This window comes from Sminthopsis crassicaudata, chromosome 6, assembly GCF_048593235.1.
Source record: "Sminthopsis crassicaudata isolate SCR6 chromosome 6, ASM4859323v1, whole genome shotgun sequence".
Classification (NCBI taxonomy): Eukaryota; Metazoa; Chordata; class Mammalia; order Dasyuromorphia; family Dasyuridae; genus Sminthopsis; species Sminthopsis crassicaudata.
Window position 1 is genome coordinate 193394193 of NC_133622.1, and position 15266 is coordinate 193409458.

At 50.0% G+C, this 15266-nt stretch overlaps 2 protein-coding genes and 4 non-coding genes across 8 annotated transcripts; 5 read left to right on the top strand and 1 right to left on the bottom strand.

Moving 5' to 3' along the window:
• The first annotated feature begins 1982 nt into the window (after positions 1 to 1982).
• NOP56 (NOP56 ribonucleoprotein) lies at positions 1983 to 6864 on the top strand. The gene is made up of 13 exons (XM_074274276.1): positions 1983 to 2112; positions 2348 to 2476; positions 2893 to 2982; positions 3520 to 3634; positions 3716 to 3877; positions 4023 to 4221; positions 4565 to 4752; positions 4847 to 4998; positions 5161 to 5261; positions 5602 to 5750; positions 5982 to 6103; positions 6330 to 6455; positions 6543 to 6864. The coding sequence occupies exons 2-13, from the start codon at positions 2474 to 2476 to the stop codon at positions 6756 to 6758; spliced, it is 1623 nt and encodes a 540-aa protein (XP_074130377.1). The 5' UTR covers positions 1983 to 2112; positions 2348 to 2473; the 3' UTR covers positions 6759 to 6864.
• On the top strand, positions 4291 to 4430 carry LOC141548099 (small nucleolar RNA SNORA51). Its single transcript, XR_012483803.1, has one exon. It is a non-coding gene; the product is annotated as a small nucleolar RNA SNORA51 (small nucleolar RNA).
• LOC141548108 (small nucleolar RNA SNORD86) lies at positions 5310 to 5394 on the top strand. Its single transcript, XR_012483810.1, has one exon. It is a non-coding gene; the product is annotated as a small nucleolar RNA SNORD86 (small nucleolar RNA).
• On the top strand, positions 5821 to 5890 carry LOC141548092 (small nucleolar RNA SNORD56). Its single transcript, XR_012483796.1, has one exon. It is a non-coding gene; the product is annotated as a small nucleolar RNA SNORD56 (small nucleolar RNA).
• On the top strand, positions 6189 to 6256 carry LOC141548091 (small nucleolar RNA SNORD57). Its single transcript, XR_012483795.1, has one exon. It is a non-coding gene; the product is annotated as a small nucleolar RNA SNORD57 (small nucleolar RNA).
• IDH3B (isocitrate dehydrogenase (NAD(+)) 3 non-catalytic subunit beta) lies at positions 6861 to 14865 on the bottom strand. 3 transcript variants are annotated; one of them, XR_012483304.1, is made up of 14 exons: positions 13974 to 14861; positions 13129 to 13485; positions 12898 to 12978; positions 9743 to 9841; positions 9542 to 9662; positions 9075 to 9141; positions 8867 to 8999; positions 8645 to 8778; positions 8441 to 8543; positions 8186 to 8332; positions 8009 to 8103; positions 7808 to 7868; positions 7088 to 7396; positions 6861 to 6987 (listed from the first exon to the last, which is right to left on the bottom strand). XR_012483304.1 is itself a non-coding variant. In XM_074274277.1 (13 exons), the coding sequence occupies exons 2-13, from the start codon at positions 13162 to 13164 to the stop codon at positions 6898 to 6900; spliced, it is 1167 nt and encodes a 388-aa protein (XP_074130378.1). In that variant the 5' UTR covers positions 13165 to 13485; positions 13974 to 14865; the 3' UTR covers positions 6861 to 6897. The 3 variants fall into 3 exon arrangements, 1 of the variants encoding a protein (XP_074130378.1); XR_012483305.1 differs by lacking the exons at positions 13129 to 13485; positions 13974 to 14861 and adding an exon at positions 12596 to 12672; XM_074274277.1 differs by lacking the exon at positions 7088 to 7396 and having other exon boundaries at positions 13974 to 14865.
• Between the last annotated feature and the right edge of the window lie 401 nt (positions 14866 to 15266).

The window sequence follows — 15266 nt, forward strand, 5'->3', positions numbered from 1 at the left end:
AGGTCATTTGCACTCCATCAGCACCAGCAGTTACTTCTGTTGACTTAAGACATTTCTTTAATTCTTTTCAGAATGTACTGAACTTCTACCATGATAACAGGGAAACTGAGACTAAAACTTTTCAACTGTGGAAACAGAATCTCAATTTTACTTCTCACATGGTATAATGAAAAGAATGTTGAACTTGGTCAAATTCTGAATTTGAATCCAGATTCTGTTACTAACTGGGTGACTTTTGACATGTGAGGGAGTTGGATCAGTGACTTTTAGCATCCATTCCAGGTCTGTAGCTATGATTCACGGTCCTAAACCCCCCTTTTATTTACTATTTAGATGATATTGGGCAGTCACTTTACCATTCCCTTCCTCTTCACCTATTAAAAAAAATGCATATATATATATATATATATATATATAGGCCCAGTTTTCTCTCTTAACATTGTTTGTGCTATGTCCATGACACCAGGGAGGAATTGGATTTAAGTGGGAGAAGGCTGTGCAAGGGCACCTCCCTCACTTTCCACTCTGGCCAGAAAGAGATCAGGACAAGTGGAGAAGGCCCTACATGCAATGGGAGATTTTGGCCTTTTTAAGCTAAGGTCTTCCACAGTACTCAGTTTACAAAGCTGCACCATTCAGTGATTAAGGCTAGGTAAAAACGAGGCAAAGAATCTCTAGTTTAAAAACAAAACAAAAAAACCCAAATCAATCTGGGAGGGGAAGACTTTTAGGGTTTCTGGCCAAAGCAGAAATGATGCTTTTTACATTCAATCTGACTCAATCAGGACCCAAACAATGATCCAAGGGGCTTGGCCTGGGACCTATTGAAGGCCAATCAATCAGAATCAGAGTGGTTTCGGTTTAAGGCGTGATCTTTACAATAAATGTTCCTGAAACATATTTAGTGGCTATCGATTCTTTCTCCGGTAAGTATTTGAGCAATTTCTCCCTAAACTGATTATTGCTGATTACTAATAACCACTCTTCTGTCCCCGCAGTTTTAGAATGGTTTCTTTCTAGAATTCGTCCTCTAGGCCTGACTTTTTAGGGCCCTTCCTAAAGAATTTTTTTTTACTAACATACTGTCTGAATCTATGTCAGATTGCTTGTTGTCTTGGGGAAGAGGGAGGGAAAGGAGAGAGAAAAGTGAGGAATGTTGAAAATGATCTTTACGTGTAATTGAAAAATAAACACTACTGAATACGAAGCCAAATGACACTGATTATTCACTGATATTAACCGATTATTAAGCATAGGGCCAGGAGCTCATCAACGGTATTGTCCCGGAAGAGGATTCTCATTATGGGATCAGAGAACTTGAGATCATTAATCTAACATTTAACAGCTAAGAGCACACTGTTGGGAGGGATAGCAGCATTCTTAAAGAAGCCCGCAGCCAGAACCTGATGCGGTTTCTGCAAAAGGCCCCCTTCCCAAACGTCACCCTCTCACCCCTGGATGACCCCCACTTTTAACCTGCTCCTGCGTAATTGTCCGTTCTGCTAGAAAGCGGGGGAGGGGCCTATGTATTTTGGTCTTTGTATTGGGCACCGCCTAGCCTAGCATACAGCAAGCGTTCAATAAATGCTGATGGATGAGTCCACTGGAAAGATTTAGCCCGGCGGATTTCCGAGTTATGCTGCAAAGTCCCGAGGGCTGGCCTGCAGGGACGAGTCCCGCGGACACTGGGCATGAACGCCCGCCAGGACTCAGGCAAGGGTGCCCTTGAGAAACGGCGCCGTTTAAATCTCTAAGGTTCTCCCTAAGACAAGACCCGGCATTTTAACAGCGGTGGGATAACAGTAGAGGATCACGGGAGAACACTTTCTCCGGAAGCACCGAAGCTGCTTCCAGCGGTGACCTTCGAGGATTGTGTGAGTGTGGGGGAGGGGGGTAGACTATGTGACCGGAAAAGGAAAATGGCCGGATTATTTACTAGGAGAAACTACAGTTAGTCGGCACGCGCCAAGAACAGGATATCGCGAGAACTGGAGTAAGCTCCTCGAGCCCTGGGTGGAGTCCACCCTCCCCCATCTCCTCACTCCCGTTCTTCTTTCTCACGTCAAAGGATCGTAGCTGTTGGGCCCGCGAGCTTGAGTGACGGCTCCTCCGGTAGGTGGAAGTGGCTCAGAGAGCCATCAGTTATATCATTTAATATATATTAGACCTCAGCTACGCTTTCACAAGGGTGGATGGCTCCCAGAAGCACCGCCCCGTTCCCGTCAGCCCGCTGCTACGTTGGAAAGGCGGGAAGCAACGCACACGCGGTGGCCTAGAAGGCCTCAGTGGCCCCGCCTTACTTCCGGGCGAGACCATTTTTTTTCAGTCTCCTCCTTGATCTTTTTAGGCGATGGTGCTTTCCCCGGGCTCTGAGTGGAGGTTTTGACCCGGAAGAGGTGGAGCTAGCGATAGTTAGAGTTCTTGCGTGTCCGGCGGGAGGCCCGCATTGCGATTGGGGCTTGAGACTGCCGCCATGGTGAGCGGGCTTCGGGGCATGGGGCAGGGGGCAGGGGGCAGGGGTCGAGGGTCGCTGGTCGCTGGGGTGGGGATCGAGTAAAAGGCCGGTTGATCTAGGGCCGGAGTGCCAAGCTCGCCGGTGTGAGGAGGGGAACGGCTCGATGGAGGCTAAGAGACCACCGAACTTTGGGGCACGCGTGTAAGGGCCTCCTGTGGGCCCGGCCAGGGCGCCTTTCTTCGAGCAGGGGGCAGCGCGGGCCTCAGGGGAGCATGGGGGCCCGGGACCCTCTGAAGGGGCTTCAGGGATCGTCCTTTGGAAGTTGGGCGGGGACACGTGGAGCCGCTCGCGGAGATGGCCACGTGCTTGGTTGAGCCCGGAGTTGGACCCTGAATCGGAGCCCCATTAACCCCCCTGTTTCTCCCGAACTTCCCCAGGTGCTGCTGCACGTGCTGTTTGAGCACGCGGCTGGCTACGCGCTGCTGGCGCTGAAGGAAGTGGAGGAGATAAGCCTGCTGCTGCCACAGGTAAGCCCCTGAAAGAGCCGGGGTTGGGTACCCTCCCCCCTTCCGGGAGCCGCCGCACTGTGATGAGTCTTAAAATCTGTCAATCCCCTGAGCAGAGTGATGTGATCTAGTCTCTGAGCACGGCGTGTGTCCCGTGGGGAGGGGAGGGATAGGGGGCACCAAAAGGGAGCCCAGGGAAGGCCACGTGCTCCCATCTCCCCCTCAGATCTTCCTTTTTTTACTGGTAGTTTTCAAAGCACGTGCAAAAGTTTTTAACATTCACTCTTGCAAAACCTTGTGTTGCAAATTTTTCTACTTTGTTTCCCCCACCCATCTCCTAAGTAATACTTAGCAGTTCCCCTGTGTTTCCACATTTATTATATGTACCAGAAAGAACCGTAACTCTAGACTAAGCAGCCTCTGTTTGCAGTTCTTAGTGAGGGAAGGAGAAAAGTCTTGGGAAAGTAACATTTAGAAATCTACCTTTCCCCAAACTGGGGGGTTTTGCCTTTTATTTACACCTTCCTAACCAAACATGCATCTCTGGATACTTCACAGGTGGAAGAATGCGTGCTGAACATAGGCAAGTTTCACAGCATTGTCCGGCTTGTGGCCTTCTCCCCGTTTAAATCTGCCCACAGCGCTCTCGAGAATGCCAATGCTGTGTCTGAAGGTGAGTGGTTCTCTGCCCGCACCTTTCCTGCGGTCTGTCCCGCACAGAGATTGAGAAAGTAATCCGTGCGCCTGTTCACAGGCATTCTCCACGAGGACCTCCGCCTTTTTTTGGAAACCAACATGCCAGCTAAGAAGAAGAAAGCTTTGCTGGGTGTTGGGGACCCTAAGATTGGGGCTGCTATCCAAGAGGAGCTGGGCTACCCTTGCCAGACTGGAGGAGTTATTGCTGAAATCCTCAGAGGTAAGATTCCGAGTGAAGGTGGAAATCACTGAGGGCTTGGGTACTAGACTACAGGTGAAAAGATCCTATTTAGGTCCTGACCTCTGAAGGACGTTAAAAGGGTTCTGCTTCTTGGTGGTTTCTCATTCTACCTGTGGTCTCCCAGGAGTTCGCCTGCACTTTCACTCTCTGGTGAAAGGTCTTACTGAGGTTTCAGCTTCCAAGGCCCAACTGGGACTAGGACACAGCTACTCTCGGGCCAAGGTCAAGTTCAATGTGAATAGGGTGGACAACATGATCATCCAGTCCATCAGCCTTCTTGATCAGCTGGACAAAGACATCAACACCTTTTCTATGCGTGTCAGGTCAGCTCCAGGGTTGGTGGGGCAGGTGCTTAAGCAGCGGCTGGATTCTAAGATGTCCTCTGGCCTTCCCACCTCCTACTGCTTACCACAGCTTGTGTTCTTTTTTTTGCACAGACTGTATAGAAAAAGGAGGCAGAGAAACTTCCTCTTATACACCTCAGCCAGGGGCCTGTCCGTGCCCTAGCTGTATTGTGAAAGGGGAGACAGTAAAGACTTGGAGAATTCACTAGGATTGGGTTTGGGGATTTGGGGACAGACAGTGCAGTGAGTGAGGTGTGAGTTTTCTCCACTGGATCCCCTCCTTTGCTTCCTGCTTACGATCAGCTGTTTTTTCCCCCCACAGAGAGTGGTATGGCTATCATTTTCCTGAGCTAGTAAAGATTGTTAGTGACAATGCCACATATTGTCGCCTGGCCCGGCTCATTGGCAATCGCAGAGAACTGAATGAGGAGAAACTAGAAGCTCTGGAGGAGCTGACGATGGATGGGGCCAAGGCCCAGGCTATCCTGGATGCTTCTCGGTCTTCCATGGGTTAGTGTTCCTACATGTGTTCTTTGTGAGTTAACCGAGGGAGAAGAGGATAATTATGTTCTTTTGTAATGACTTGCTTTCCTGTTTCTCCTAGGCATGGACATTTCTCCCATTGACATGATCAATATTGAGAGTTTTTCGAGTCGAGTGGTATCTTTATCTGAGTATCGGCAGAGTTTGAACACATATCTGCGCTCCAAGATGGCCCAGGTGGCCCCCAGCCTGTCAGCCCTTATTGGGGAGGCGGTCAGTCACTGGGGTGTGTGTTGGGTGGGATGGGGGAACTTATTGCCCTATAACCACTGTCACTTGGCAGCTCCTACCAGCCTACTGTTTTCTCTTTGTAGAGGGAATTTGGTTGAGTCAAAAGTAGATGCCCTGGCCCACAACCTTTTTTTTTCTTTACAGGTTGGTGCCCGACTGATCTCCCATGCTGGGAGCCTTACCAATCTGGCCAAGTACCCAGCATCCACAGTGCAGATCTTGGGGGCTGAGAAGGCACTGTTCAGGTACCAATGTTCAGGTACTGACACTCTGGTGCCAGCTGCCTAGGGGGGTGTCACTGTGATGGCAGCGCTGGGGCACCCTGACCCGAAGGCTTTGCTTCGGTTATGATGGGCCAGCCCTAGCTTCTGAGTGACTCCCATGACCCCAGCCAGGGGATGCAGCCTCCAGGTCAGCGACATATGACTCCTGACCCCTATGGAAGTTTTGGGCTTGGGGCTGAGGTGGGAAATCAATTTTGGAATCAAAGTGGGAGAAAACTTTGAAAAGGTCTTGAATATAAGGGATTTGGGAGTCAGAATCTAAACTGTATGCTGGGGAAGCTAACCCTGTACACTTCCATAGAGCCCTGAAGACTCGGGGAAATACCCCCAAATATGGACTCATATTCCATTCAACCTTCATTGGCCGTGCAGCTGCCAAGAATAAAGGCAGAATTTCCCGGTACCTGGCAAACAAATGCAGCATTGCATCCCGGATCGACTGCTTTTCTGGTACAGAACAAAGGGCTGAGCGGGGTGGGGGTGGGGTAAGGTAATCAGGAAAAATCATCCCAAGTGGCTTCTGCAATGATGGGAACATTTTTCGTCAACAGCAGTTCACCCAGTGAGTGTTGAATCTATAGTCTGAGCGAAGCTGAGGGTTGAGAGGTTGGGAGGTCACCAGTGTCCTGAAGAACTACTTCCTAACCCTCATCCCAAAGTATTTTAATAATCTGTTCTCAGAGGTTCCCACAACTGTGTTTGGAGAGAAGCTACGGGAACAGGTAGAAGAACGCCTATCATTCTATGAGACAGGAGACCCACCCCGAAAGAATCTGGATGTCATGAAGGAGGCAGTGAATGAGGTCAGTGGGAGAAATGGTCCAGCACTTAGGGGAGGGGGAAGAGGTGGGTGCTGGCAGGCTAGCCAAAAACCTGTATTATACCTGTTGGAGGTGATGAGCATCTTTACCCTGACTCCAGAATGGAGGCAAAAACTGATTTAATGAGCCTGATCCAACATGACATGGCAATGCTCATTGATGGGAGGAGGGAGGGCTTGGGGCCTGACAAATACTCTTTTCTGGCCAGGCAGGGGAAGTGGTTGCAGAGATTAGGAGGAAGCAGGCCAAAAAGGAAAAGAAACGCCTGAAAAAAGAGAAGAAGCGCCTGGAGGCTTTGGCAGCAGCAGAAAACAGCATTTCTGAGAATGGACAGGTAAAAGAGAGGACATTAGGTGACTAGGCCCATGAGGTTCCTTTGGCTGTAGGAAATGTCCCCTCACTTGGCTTCCTATGTTCTTAGGAGACAGAGAATGGGGAAGAGAAGCCAAAAAAGAAGAGAAAACGGCAAGTGGAAGAAACAGAAGAACCCCCAGCCCCAGAGGAGCTGGCTACACCCCCTAAGCCCAAGAAGAAGAAAAAGCTCATATGTCCAGAAGAGGATGGTGTAGTGGACTCACCTATGCCAGTCAAGAAGAAAAAGAAAAAAGCCCCCAAAAACCTGGAGACTGAGGACTAGGAATGGCTGTGAACCCTGGGGTCCAGCATTTGTGGCAAAAGCCAGCACCCCATTCACCCTCCCTTCTTCCCTCAATCCCAATAAAGACATGAACTCAAGAATGCTACCTTGGCTCAATTTATTTCTTCTCCCAGTTTTGTCAGGAGGCTTGTGGGGTAGGCAGGCTACTAATGATGGCCTGGGTGAGGTCCCGGCAGGTGGCATAGCCACCCATGTCCGGGGTGCGAACCTGTGAGGGAAAAGTGGTCGATTAACCCTGGACCCGAGGGCGGGCCCTTTCTGAATTCCTCCCCTCCCCTCAGGCCCCAAGGAATACCTTTCCCCCTAACCTGTGGATTATAGGGAGAAGCTGGGGGGGGGGGGAGAAGCACAAAGCATCCTGAGTCTGGTCCACAGTTTTTATTGAGACAAAAAGCACAAACAGTTGGAGATCTGGTCCCAAGCAATGGAATGGGGGCTGAGGCAGCTTCCTCCATGGTCCAATTTATGGGGGTGGGGGAGTTGTCCAAGGGTGCTAGTCAAAGATAAGGTAAGGGAATGGGAAGGTTCTAGCCCCCATGAGGGGGGTGCAGGTGGCTGATGACAGACTTGATGAAGTCAGACGTGGTGCTGTAGCCGCCCATGTCGCGAGTCCGAACCTACAGCCAGTGACAAAGCCACCAGGAACAAGAACGAGAAGAAGATGGCTAGTGAGTGGGGAGAGTGGGCAAGAGAAGGCACGATGGCAATGGAGGGGTCTGAGGGCAACTGGAGGAAAGATGCTGAGAAGTGCAAAGAGATGGAGGATGGAGGAGCTTGTATACATAAGCGTTCTTGAAGGTATATAAAGTTCATCTGATCTTCAGAGCCCCCTCAGATGGGGCAGAGCAAGAAGAGACAGCATAGACAGAGAACAGTCTAAGACAGCAGCAGCAAAGGGTGCTGAGCAGAAGGCAGGGGGGGCGGAAGCCAGAATGGAGCCAGGAGAGCCACGTCTTGGCCCCTCTGAAGCCCCTTCTTGGGCAGGGAGGGATAATGACTGGGGAGGGTGCAGGGTCAGCCACACTTACTTTGCCAGCTTTGATCACCTTCTTCACAGCCTCTGCAATCATATTGGAGTGATATTCCAGACTGTCCCAGAAAAAAAAAGAAAAAAAAATGAGGGTGAGAACAAGCCTAGGAAAGCTCCCCCCCTTCCCATTTAGCAGTCAGACTCCGAGTCTGTCTCTTAGCACTCCTCCTCCTCCGAAACCCTGTGCCCACTGACTTACTTGAGATGCCTCAGCATATTGCTGGCAGACAGCAGCATGGCAGTTGGGTTGGCAATGTTCCTGCCCACGGCCTGGGCAAATGGGTGCCTTGCGCCCTGTGGGGTGAAGGCCAAGTCAGAAGGATAGTCTGGTGCCCGAGGACCCCGGAGTGGTGAGTGTCGAAGAGGTCGTACTCACCGTTTCAAAAACGGCGTATTCAGCGCTGTAGCTTTCACCGGGAACCACACCGGCACCCCCCACCAGACCTGCTGCCAGGTTGTCAATGATGTTTCCATAGAGATTGGGCATCACGAGCACATCAAACTGGTATGGGTTCTGCACCAGCTGGGGTGGAGAAGGGAAGGTAAGAGAGATGGGGGTTGGCTGGGAGGGTAAACTCTAGAGAGCTGAGGAAGACCAGGTGGGAGCGTGACCGGGCGGGAAAGGCCGTACCTGCATACAACAGTTGTCTATGATCATGGTCTCAAACTTGATCTTGGGGTACAGCTCGGCCACCTCTTCACAACACTGCAGGAAAAGCCCGTCACCCAGCTTCCTGCAGAGAGGTCAGGTCCGAGGTCAGCAGGGCCCCAGCCTGGCCTCCCACCTGATCTTCCCCTGGCCCAGGCCCAGCCACCCCCAGCCTGTGCCTCTCACATGATGTTGGCCTTGTGCACTGCTGTGACCTTCCCTCGACCTTTTTTGGTGGCGTAGTCGAAGGCAAATTTGGCGATCCGCTGGGACTTGGCCCGAGTGACGATTTTCAAGCACTCGATCACGCCCCTGGCACTCTGTGGGGGCAGAAACGAGAGACTTAGGCTAAGGGAAGGGGGGGTGTCCCCCCGCCCAGTGCAGGAGCAGCTGGGGCTCATACTGCACCTCATGCTCCAGGGAGCTGTATTCTCCCTCGGTCTGCTCCCGGATGATCACCAAGTCCAGGTTATTGTGTCGAGTCTTGTATCCGGGGAGGCTCTTGACGTGAACGACGTTGGCAAACAGGTCCAGCTTACGCCTGCCAGGAGATGGGGGAAGGTAGCATCACACAGGGTCACAGTGCCCAAGGTCCCCAGGTCCTGTTACCTCGTACCTGAGCCGCATGTCATAAGAGGCCAAGTCCCCCTTGTACTCTGTGTCCATTGGGGTGTGAATTTTTCCTGTGAGGGTACATCCAGAGTAAGGGTCAGTGAGGTTCCTAGGTCAGAGTCCGTTCTCTTGGGGGCAAAGCACCCTACCTGTATCCTAAGACACCCCCTACATCTGTCCAAATCTCGTCTCCCCATCCCTCCTTCTGAAAATTCACACAAGAAAGTTAGCTGCACTAGGCAGGCTGGATTCTATGAAACGGTAAGAGATTCTGGTCCTATGCTGCAGGGACCCAAATAACCCAAGGTCCCCTTTACTATGCAGCCTGAAATATTACTCCACGCTGAAGGGCTCCCATGGCAAAGGGCCGAGAGCAGGAGTCACATGCGGGCAACGCTGGCTAGAGGACCAGGCCCGGATGATAAGTGATCCTTGTTTGTAGGCAGGAGGAGATGGGAGGCCAGGACTTACCGATGATCGCAACCTTGTTTTCCTTCATGGAGCTCAGCACCTGCTCCAGTTTCTCTTCCGAAGCCATGTTCTGCACTTCACTCAGGTGATGCTCCTGGAACTCCACCGGGACGTTGGCTGCCTGCAAGCCCAGAGGAAGGAGCCATCAGTGGGCGGTCCCACAAGCCCCCTGGAATCTCCCTCTCCCTCTCACCTCCTCACCTTGAAAACTTCTTTGACAGCATGCATGAGTTCAGGCCCCACACCATCACCGGGCAGCATAGTGACGGGGAATGCCCCCTCCACCTTCACATCATCCACCTGGGAGGGAGACAGGTGCAATAGAGTAATGGCTCTGGATCTAACCCCAAGAGATTGCAGAGAAAGGACAAGGCTTGGGAGTCACTATGGGGAGAGTAGAGACACCGCCTTTGGAGATCAGGGAGAGGGGATAGGAATCCTGTACAAAGGCTCAGGAATTAAAAGGAATGCTGGGACAGTAAGCCAAAAAGCCCCTGGAGGGTATCTAGGCTAAGATGAGGGTCCAGAACCAAAAAAAGGCTCCTCTTCCTGACTTTAAATTGGGCCTCAGACATATCCTAGCTGTGACCCTGGGCAAGTCACATCATCCTTTTTGCCTCAATTTCCTCATGTATAAAACAAGGCGGAAAAGGAAATCCAAACCACCTCAAATGGGGTCGTGAAACGTCTGACTTGACTGAAAGGAGTGACCAGGGACAAGGGCCAAGTCCCACCAGAAGCACAGGCCTCCCTCCCCACTATAGGATTTAAAAGATCTAGAGTCTTTTCTAAAAAACTAAAAAAAAAAAAAAAACTAAAAAAAAAAAAAAAACACCCTTGCCTCCAGATGTCTCAAGGAGCTTATAGTAACTCCATCCCTTCTGTTTCCCTAATCTTCCTTCCCAATGGCTTTCTTCTCAAAAACCTGCTCCTCCTTTTCAACCATTTCTTTTTGTTTTGTTTTGGCAAGGTAACTCGGGTTAAGATTTGCCCAGATTCAGGTGTCGGAGGCTGCATTTTAACAAAGTTCCTCCTGATTTCCAGGCCAGTGCTCTATTCACTGGCATTTAGCTGCTTTCAACCATTTCTTACAACAGGTGTCTGCAAAGCTTTCTAAAACTTGGTTAACTTCAGTTTAGTTACTTAGATACTAAATGGGAAGGGACTCCTTATATTTTTGTGATGATCTAATGTCTCCAGGAATACAATGCCTTTATTACCTCCATTCTGAGAGGTTCAATGATTTACTCGAGCTCATAAAGCCAATGAGAGGGAAACCAGCCCGTACCCAGGGCCCTTTCCCCTGTACCACAGGGGCCAGTGTGTTCTGGGACACAGAGATGAGGAACTTACATTCAGATATAGTTTCAAAGTCTGCAACCCCCTCTACACCTATTACTTCATGTGAACCCCAAGACAACTTTCTGAGCATTATCTCCCAGTTGAAAGGGATCAGAGGAAATTGCCTCTGCCACTGAAGCAACCACTTGGGTGGTCTCAGCTCCAAGACTAGCCACCATCATCATGTTGTCTCGTCTCTCTTACTGTCTGGGTAAAGTTTGGAGAAATGAGGTGCCACAACCAGTACCAAGGATGAAAGCCAAACTCGGCCTTTCCTGACCCCTCCAAGTGCTAACCACCAGGTCACGTTGTCCTATGATCCTGGCACACCTGTTTCTGTGGTTGGCTATGCCTGCTGCCGGCACTGTGCTTCTGGACAATCTGTGCGTCTTGCTCTAACCATGCCGTCTCTTTTGCTGGTTCCTGTCTCTCCAAATTCCTTCATCTTTTTTCTCTCTCCGTTCTCCTTTACTGAGCTCGTTCCTATGGTTTCAACTACTCCTGCCAGGCAGTAGGCTCCCAAATCCTTATCTCAGGGACTCCAATCCTCTATCTCTACATGCCCTAGGGCTCTCCACCTGGACGTCCCACCAGAAACACAAACATACAAATGTAACAGTTTCAAAACTAGGCCAATGTTATGGTTACAGGATCCTAGATCTGAATCTGCAAAGGACCAGCAGCCAGTTTAACACCTCACTGACAGATGCAGAAGCTGAGGCCCGGGAAGGTTACACAGCTTGCCCAATGTCACAGACACAGCAGACCTCAGAATCCACGTCCCCTGACTCGGACCTAACATAGAGTTAGCTCTCAATAAGTACTGTCAACAGGCTGTCTTCTGGCTTCTTTTCTTCATTGGCCCCCTCCTTTCCATTTAGTCTCCCAAGCTAGTTTTACTTTTACTCTTCCCTTTCCCTCCTGCCTCACACCAGCTGCATCTCTTAATCCACCTCTTCTTCTGTATTTTTATCATTTCCCTGTTCGACCTTCATTACTACCCCTGGATTTACTGTCTCTAAACACGCCTTCCCCCATTTATGTTTGACATTACGTCAGGCTGTTTCCTTACACTCAAACCTGTTTCTACACTGCCCCAAACCCTTCAGGGAATGGCTCCTTATTCCAAACTAAAAGTAACGATGGAAAAATTGAATGAGGAAGGGGATGAGGGCACAGACTTGCAGTCCCAGTTCCTAGGGATATTATGAAGAGTGAGCTCTATTTTTTTTTTGGCCAGGCGGGAATCAAATCTGCAAATCTCTGGGGGATGACACATCAACATCCAAAAATAACTCGAAAGGCCAGAATGATGGGTTGGATCTAGCACAGTTCAAGAGGGACAGACATAAAGCCCTGTATTTGGGCTAAAAAAACAGAACCATACCTAGTTCCCATGAACATGGAGGGGAAAGTGGAGGTAGTTAATGATCCACACTTGTGTCTCAACAGAAGGGCTAAGTCAATCGGAGGGGGTTACCCTAAACATCCTTATTCCCGCCAGTCTTCAGGTTAGCTTTAAATGTGGCTGCCTCCCCGGTCTTCCCCTCTAGCAGCGCTCGGGGCAGGGGCTGGAGGCTGCACAGCGGGGCTACTGGAGGAAGGCTTATTATCAGGCACAGGTCGGACTGAGAGGTTTCTGGGACCCTTCCCGTTGGTCATTCTTATTCCATTAGTAATAACAACAATTGCTGATATTAAACCTGCACTCACATCTGCTCCTGCTTTGAGGCTGAATCTGCCTAATTAAGAATGGAGAAGTTCGTCACCAAAGGTTAGCAGCTCTTGACCTTCAATTAATTAGTTAGTTAGTTAGTTAGCACGTGGAAGGGTTTGATCATGCGTAATTAGAGGCGGCTCGGGGAAGGGGTTCGAGAAAGGGTCCGAGAATGACCAGCGGGTTCCAGAGTGGGGGTGGGGCTGAGAAGGGGGCGCAGGGATCGGAACGTAGAGGGCCGGGACAAGATCGCTCAGCGCAGGGGGTGACCCTCCCGGGGACAGGGGCCCCTTCTCACCGCGCTCCGCGGGGAGGCCCTGGCTGCAGCCGTGGTGAGCAGGCCCCTCCAGGCCCCGAGGCTCGGGGACACCGTCAGCGCCTGGGAAGGACACACAAGCAGACAGCCCGTGACCCCGAGGACCCAGGTCGGGGAGGGGGCGCTCGGGCTGCCGGCCCCCGCCCCTCGCCCCTCGCCCCTCGCCCCTCGTGCCCCTCCTCCCCCCGCCGGTCGGCTCCTCCACGGCCTCACCCGCCTCAGCCCACGAACTCCGCTCAGGGTCGCCATCTTCTCTAATGTCCCGGGTTAAGGAGACTTAGGGGAGAAAGTCGTCGCTCCAGAAGTGACGTCAAGAGTAGAGCCGGCAATCACGTGGGCTCAAAACTAGAAGAAAGATCCGGATTCACCTCCCTCCCTCTTCCCTCATGGAGGGACTGTCGAGTGTCGATTCGTAGATTGACGTCCCTGGCGGAGGGAGTGTCGATATATAGATTTTCGTCCCAGATAGAGAGTCTATTCGTAGATTGAGTGTCGAGAGTGGACACTCCCTGGTGGAGGGAATGTCTACCTTAACGTCCGTGCGTTATTTAGGAATCTGCAACAGTTTATCTGTGGGGAGATACAATGAAGACCGTCCTTGTAATAAACAATAACAGTGTCGTGTCATGGCAATATACAATGATATTTACAACAATGTGTCTCCTAAGAGTCTAGTTTAACAGCGGTTCCCTTACTCCAGCGCTGTGCACGGGGAACGTGGGATGTACAAAATCTGCGCCTGGGAACCTCAGTCGGATTGCGGGAGGGAGGAAAATTTGGAACAAGTTTCTGCAAAGGTGAATGTTGAAAACGATCTTTGCGTGCATTTGGAAAATAAAATACTACTGAAAATACATTTTTGGAAAAAAACAACACTGAGAAGTAGAAATTGAAAATATTACTGATAGAATGGAGGCTTAGAAGGCCTTGTATTCCCCCTAGAGCCTGGCGCAGAGCACTGCACACAGATACTCAGGAAACATTCATGGAATTGTTATGTGATCACTGTAAGAGCCGAGATTTAAACTACATCTTCTGACCCCAAATCTAGCACTTACTCCAGAATACAGTGAGGCGTGAGGGTTAAGTCATTCTCGTCGTGTTTGACCCCATTTGAGGCTTTCTTGGCAGAAATCCCGGAGAGGTTTGCCGTTCCCGTCTTCGGAGCGTTTTACAAATGAGGAAACTGAGGCAAAGGAGGACTTGGACAGGCTCACACAGCTTGGCCTGGGCCTGGATTGGAAGTTTTTTCGACTCCGGGCCCAGCACCCTGTCCACTCTGCCCCGTGCGGTGGGCGCGCTCCTTGAGTTCAGGGATGGAGTGTAGAGAGGGGAGGAGAGGACTGAGGATAGAGGAGTAGGAAGTATTCAGATTCGGGGCATTGAGATTAAGAATGTGATTAGGTTCTGCTGCCCACAAGGTGGCGCTCTTCTAGAGCCGACTGCTTGCTGATCTTGGACTCTCTGAAGCAGTCTGTCTGTGTGTGTGAATGTGTGTGAGTGTGTGTGTGTCTGTGTGTGTGTATGTGAGTGTATGTGTCTGTGTGTGTCTGTGTGTGTGTGAGTGTGTGTGCCTGTGTGTGTGCCTGTGTGTGTGAGTGTGTGTCTGTGTGAGTGTGTGTCTGTGTGTGTATGTGAGTGCCTGTGTGTGTGTGTGTGAGTGTGAGTGTGTGTGGTACTGGAAGTTGTGGAGATGAAATTACAAGAAGTTGCGGTCAGAAGCAGCTTCGAGTGTGACACCTTTGCTGGGAAAGGAGGGATAATGAGGTCCTCGGCAAAGTCAGTGGCTGATGTTAAGGGAAGGTGAAATTATGGAACTTTAAGGCCAAATGGTCATTCATGTGAATGCTGAAGTCGCTGATGTTGAAGGAAAAGGAAAGAATTCTGAGGAAAATCAAGAGACAGGCATCTCGGTCCCACAGGAAGATAAAGAGATCCTGGAAATCAGGAGAAGATGATGATGAAATTAGGAAGATAAAAGACTGGGGAAGAGTAAATTTGAAATAAAAAAAAAAACCTCTAGGTTTGACTTCTAGATTTGTTTTATATTTTTATTTATTATTTACTTTTATTTAAATTATTAAATAATTATTAATTATTTTATAATTATAATAATTATATAATTATTAAATTATTTAAATGTCATTTGTTTATTTATTACTATTTATATTTAAAATTGTGTGACTTTTGTCAATCTCTTTCGCCTCTCCAAGCCTCAGTTTCCTTCTCTGTAAAAACAGATCTGCACCGGATAATCTCTAAGGCCACTTCTAGCTTTAAATCCTATGAAGTAATGACTTTTCAGAAAAGGAGGCCACTGAGTAATACCGCTGGTCCAATGATTTAGACGT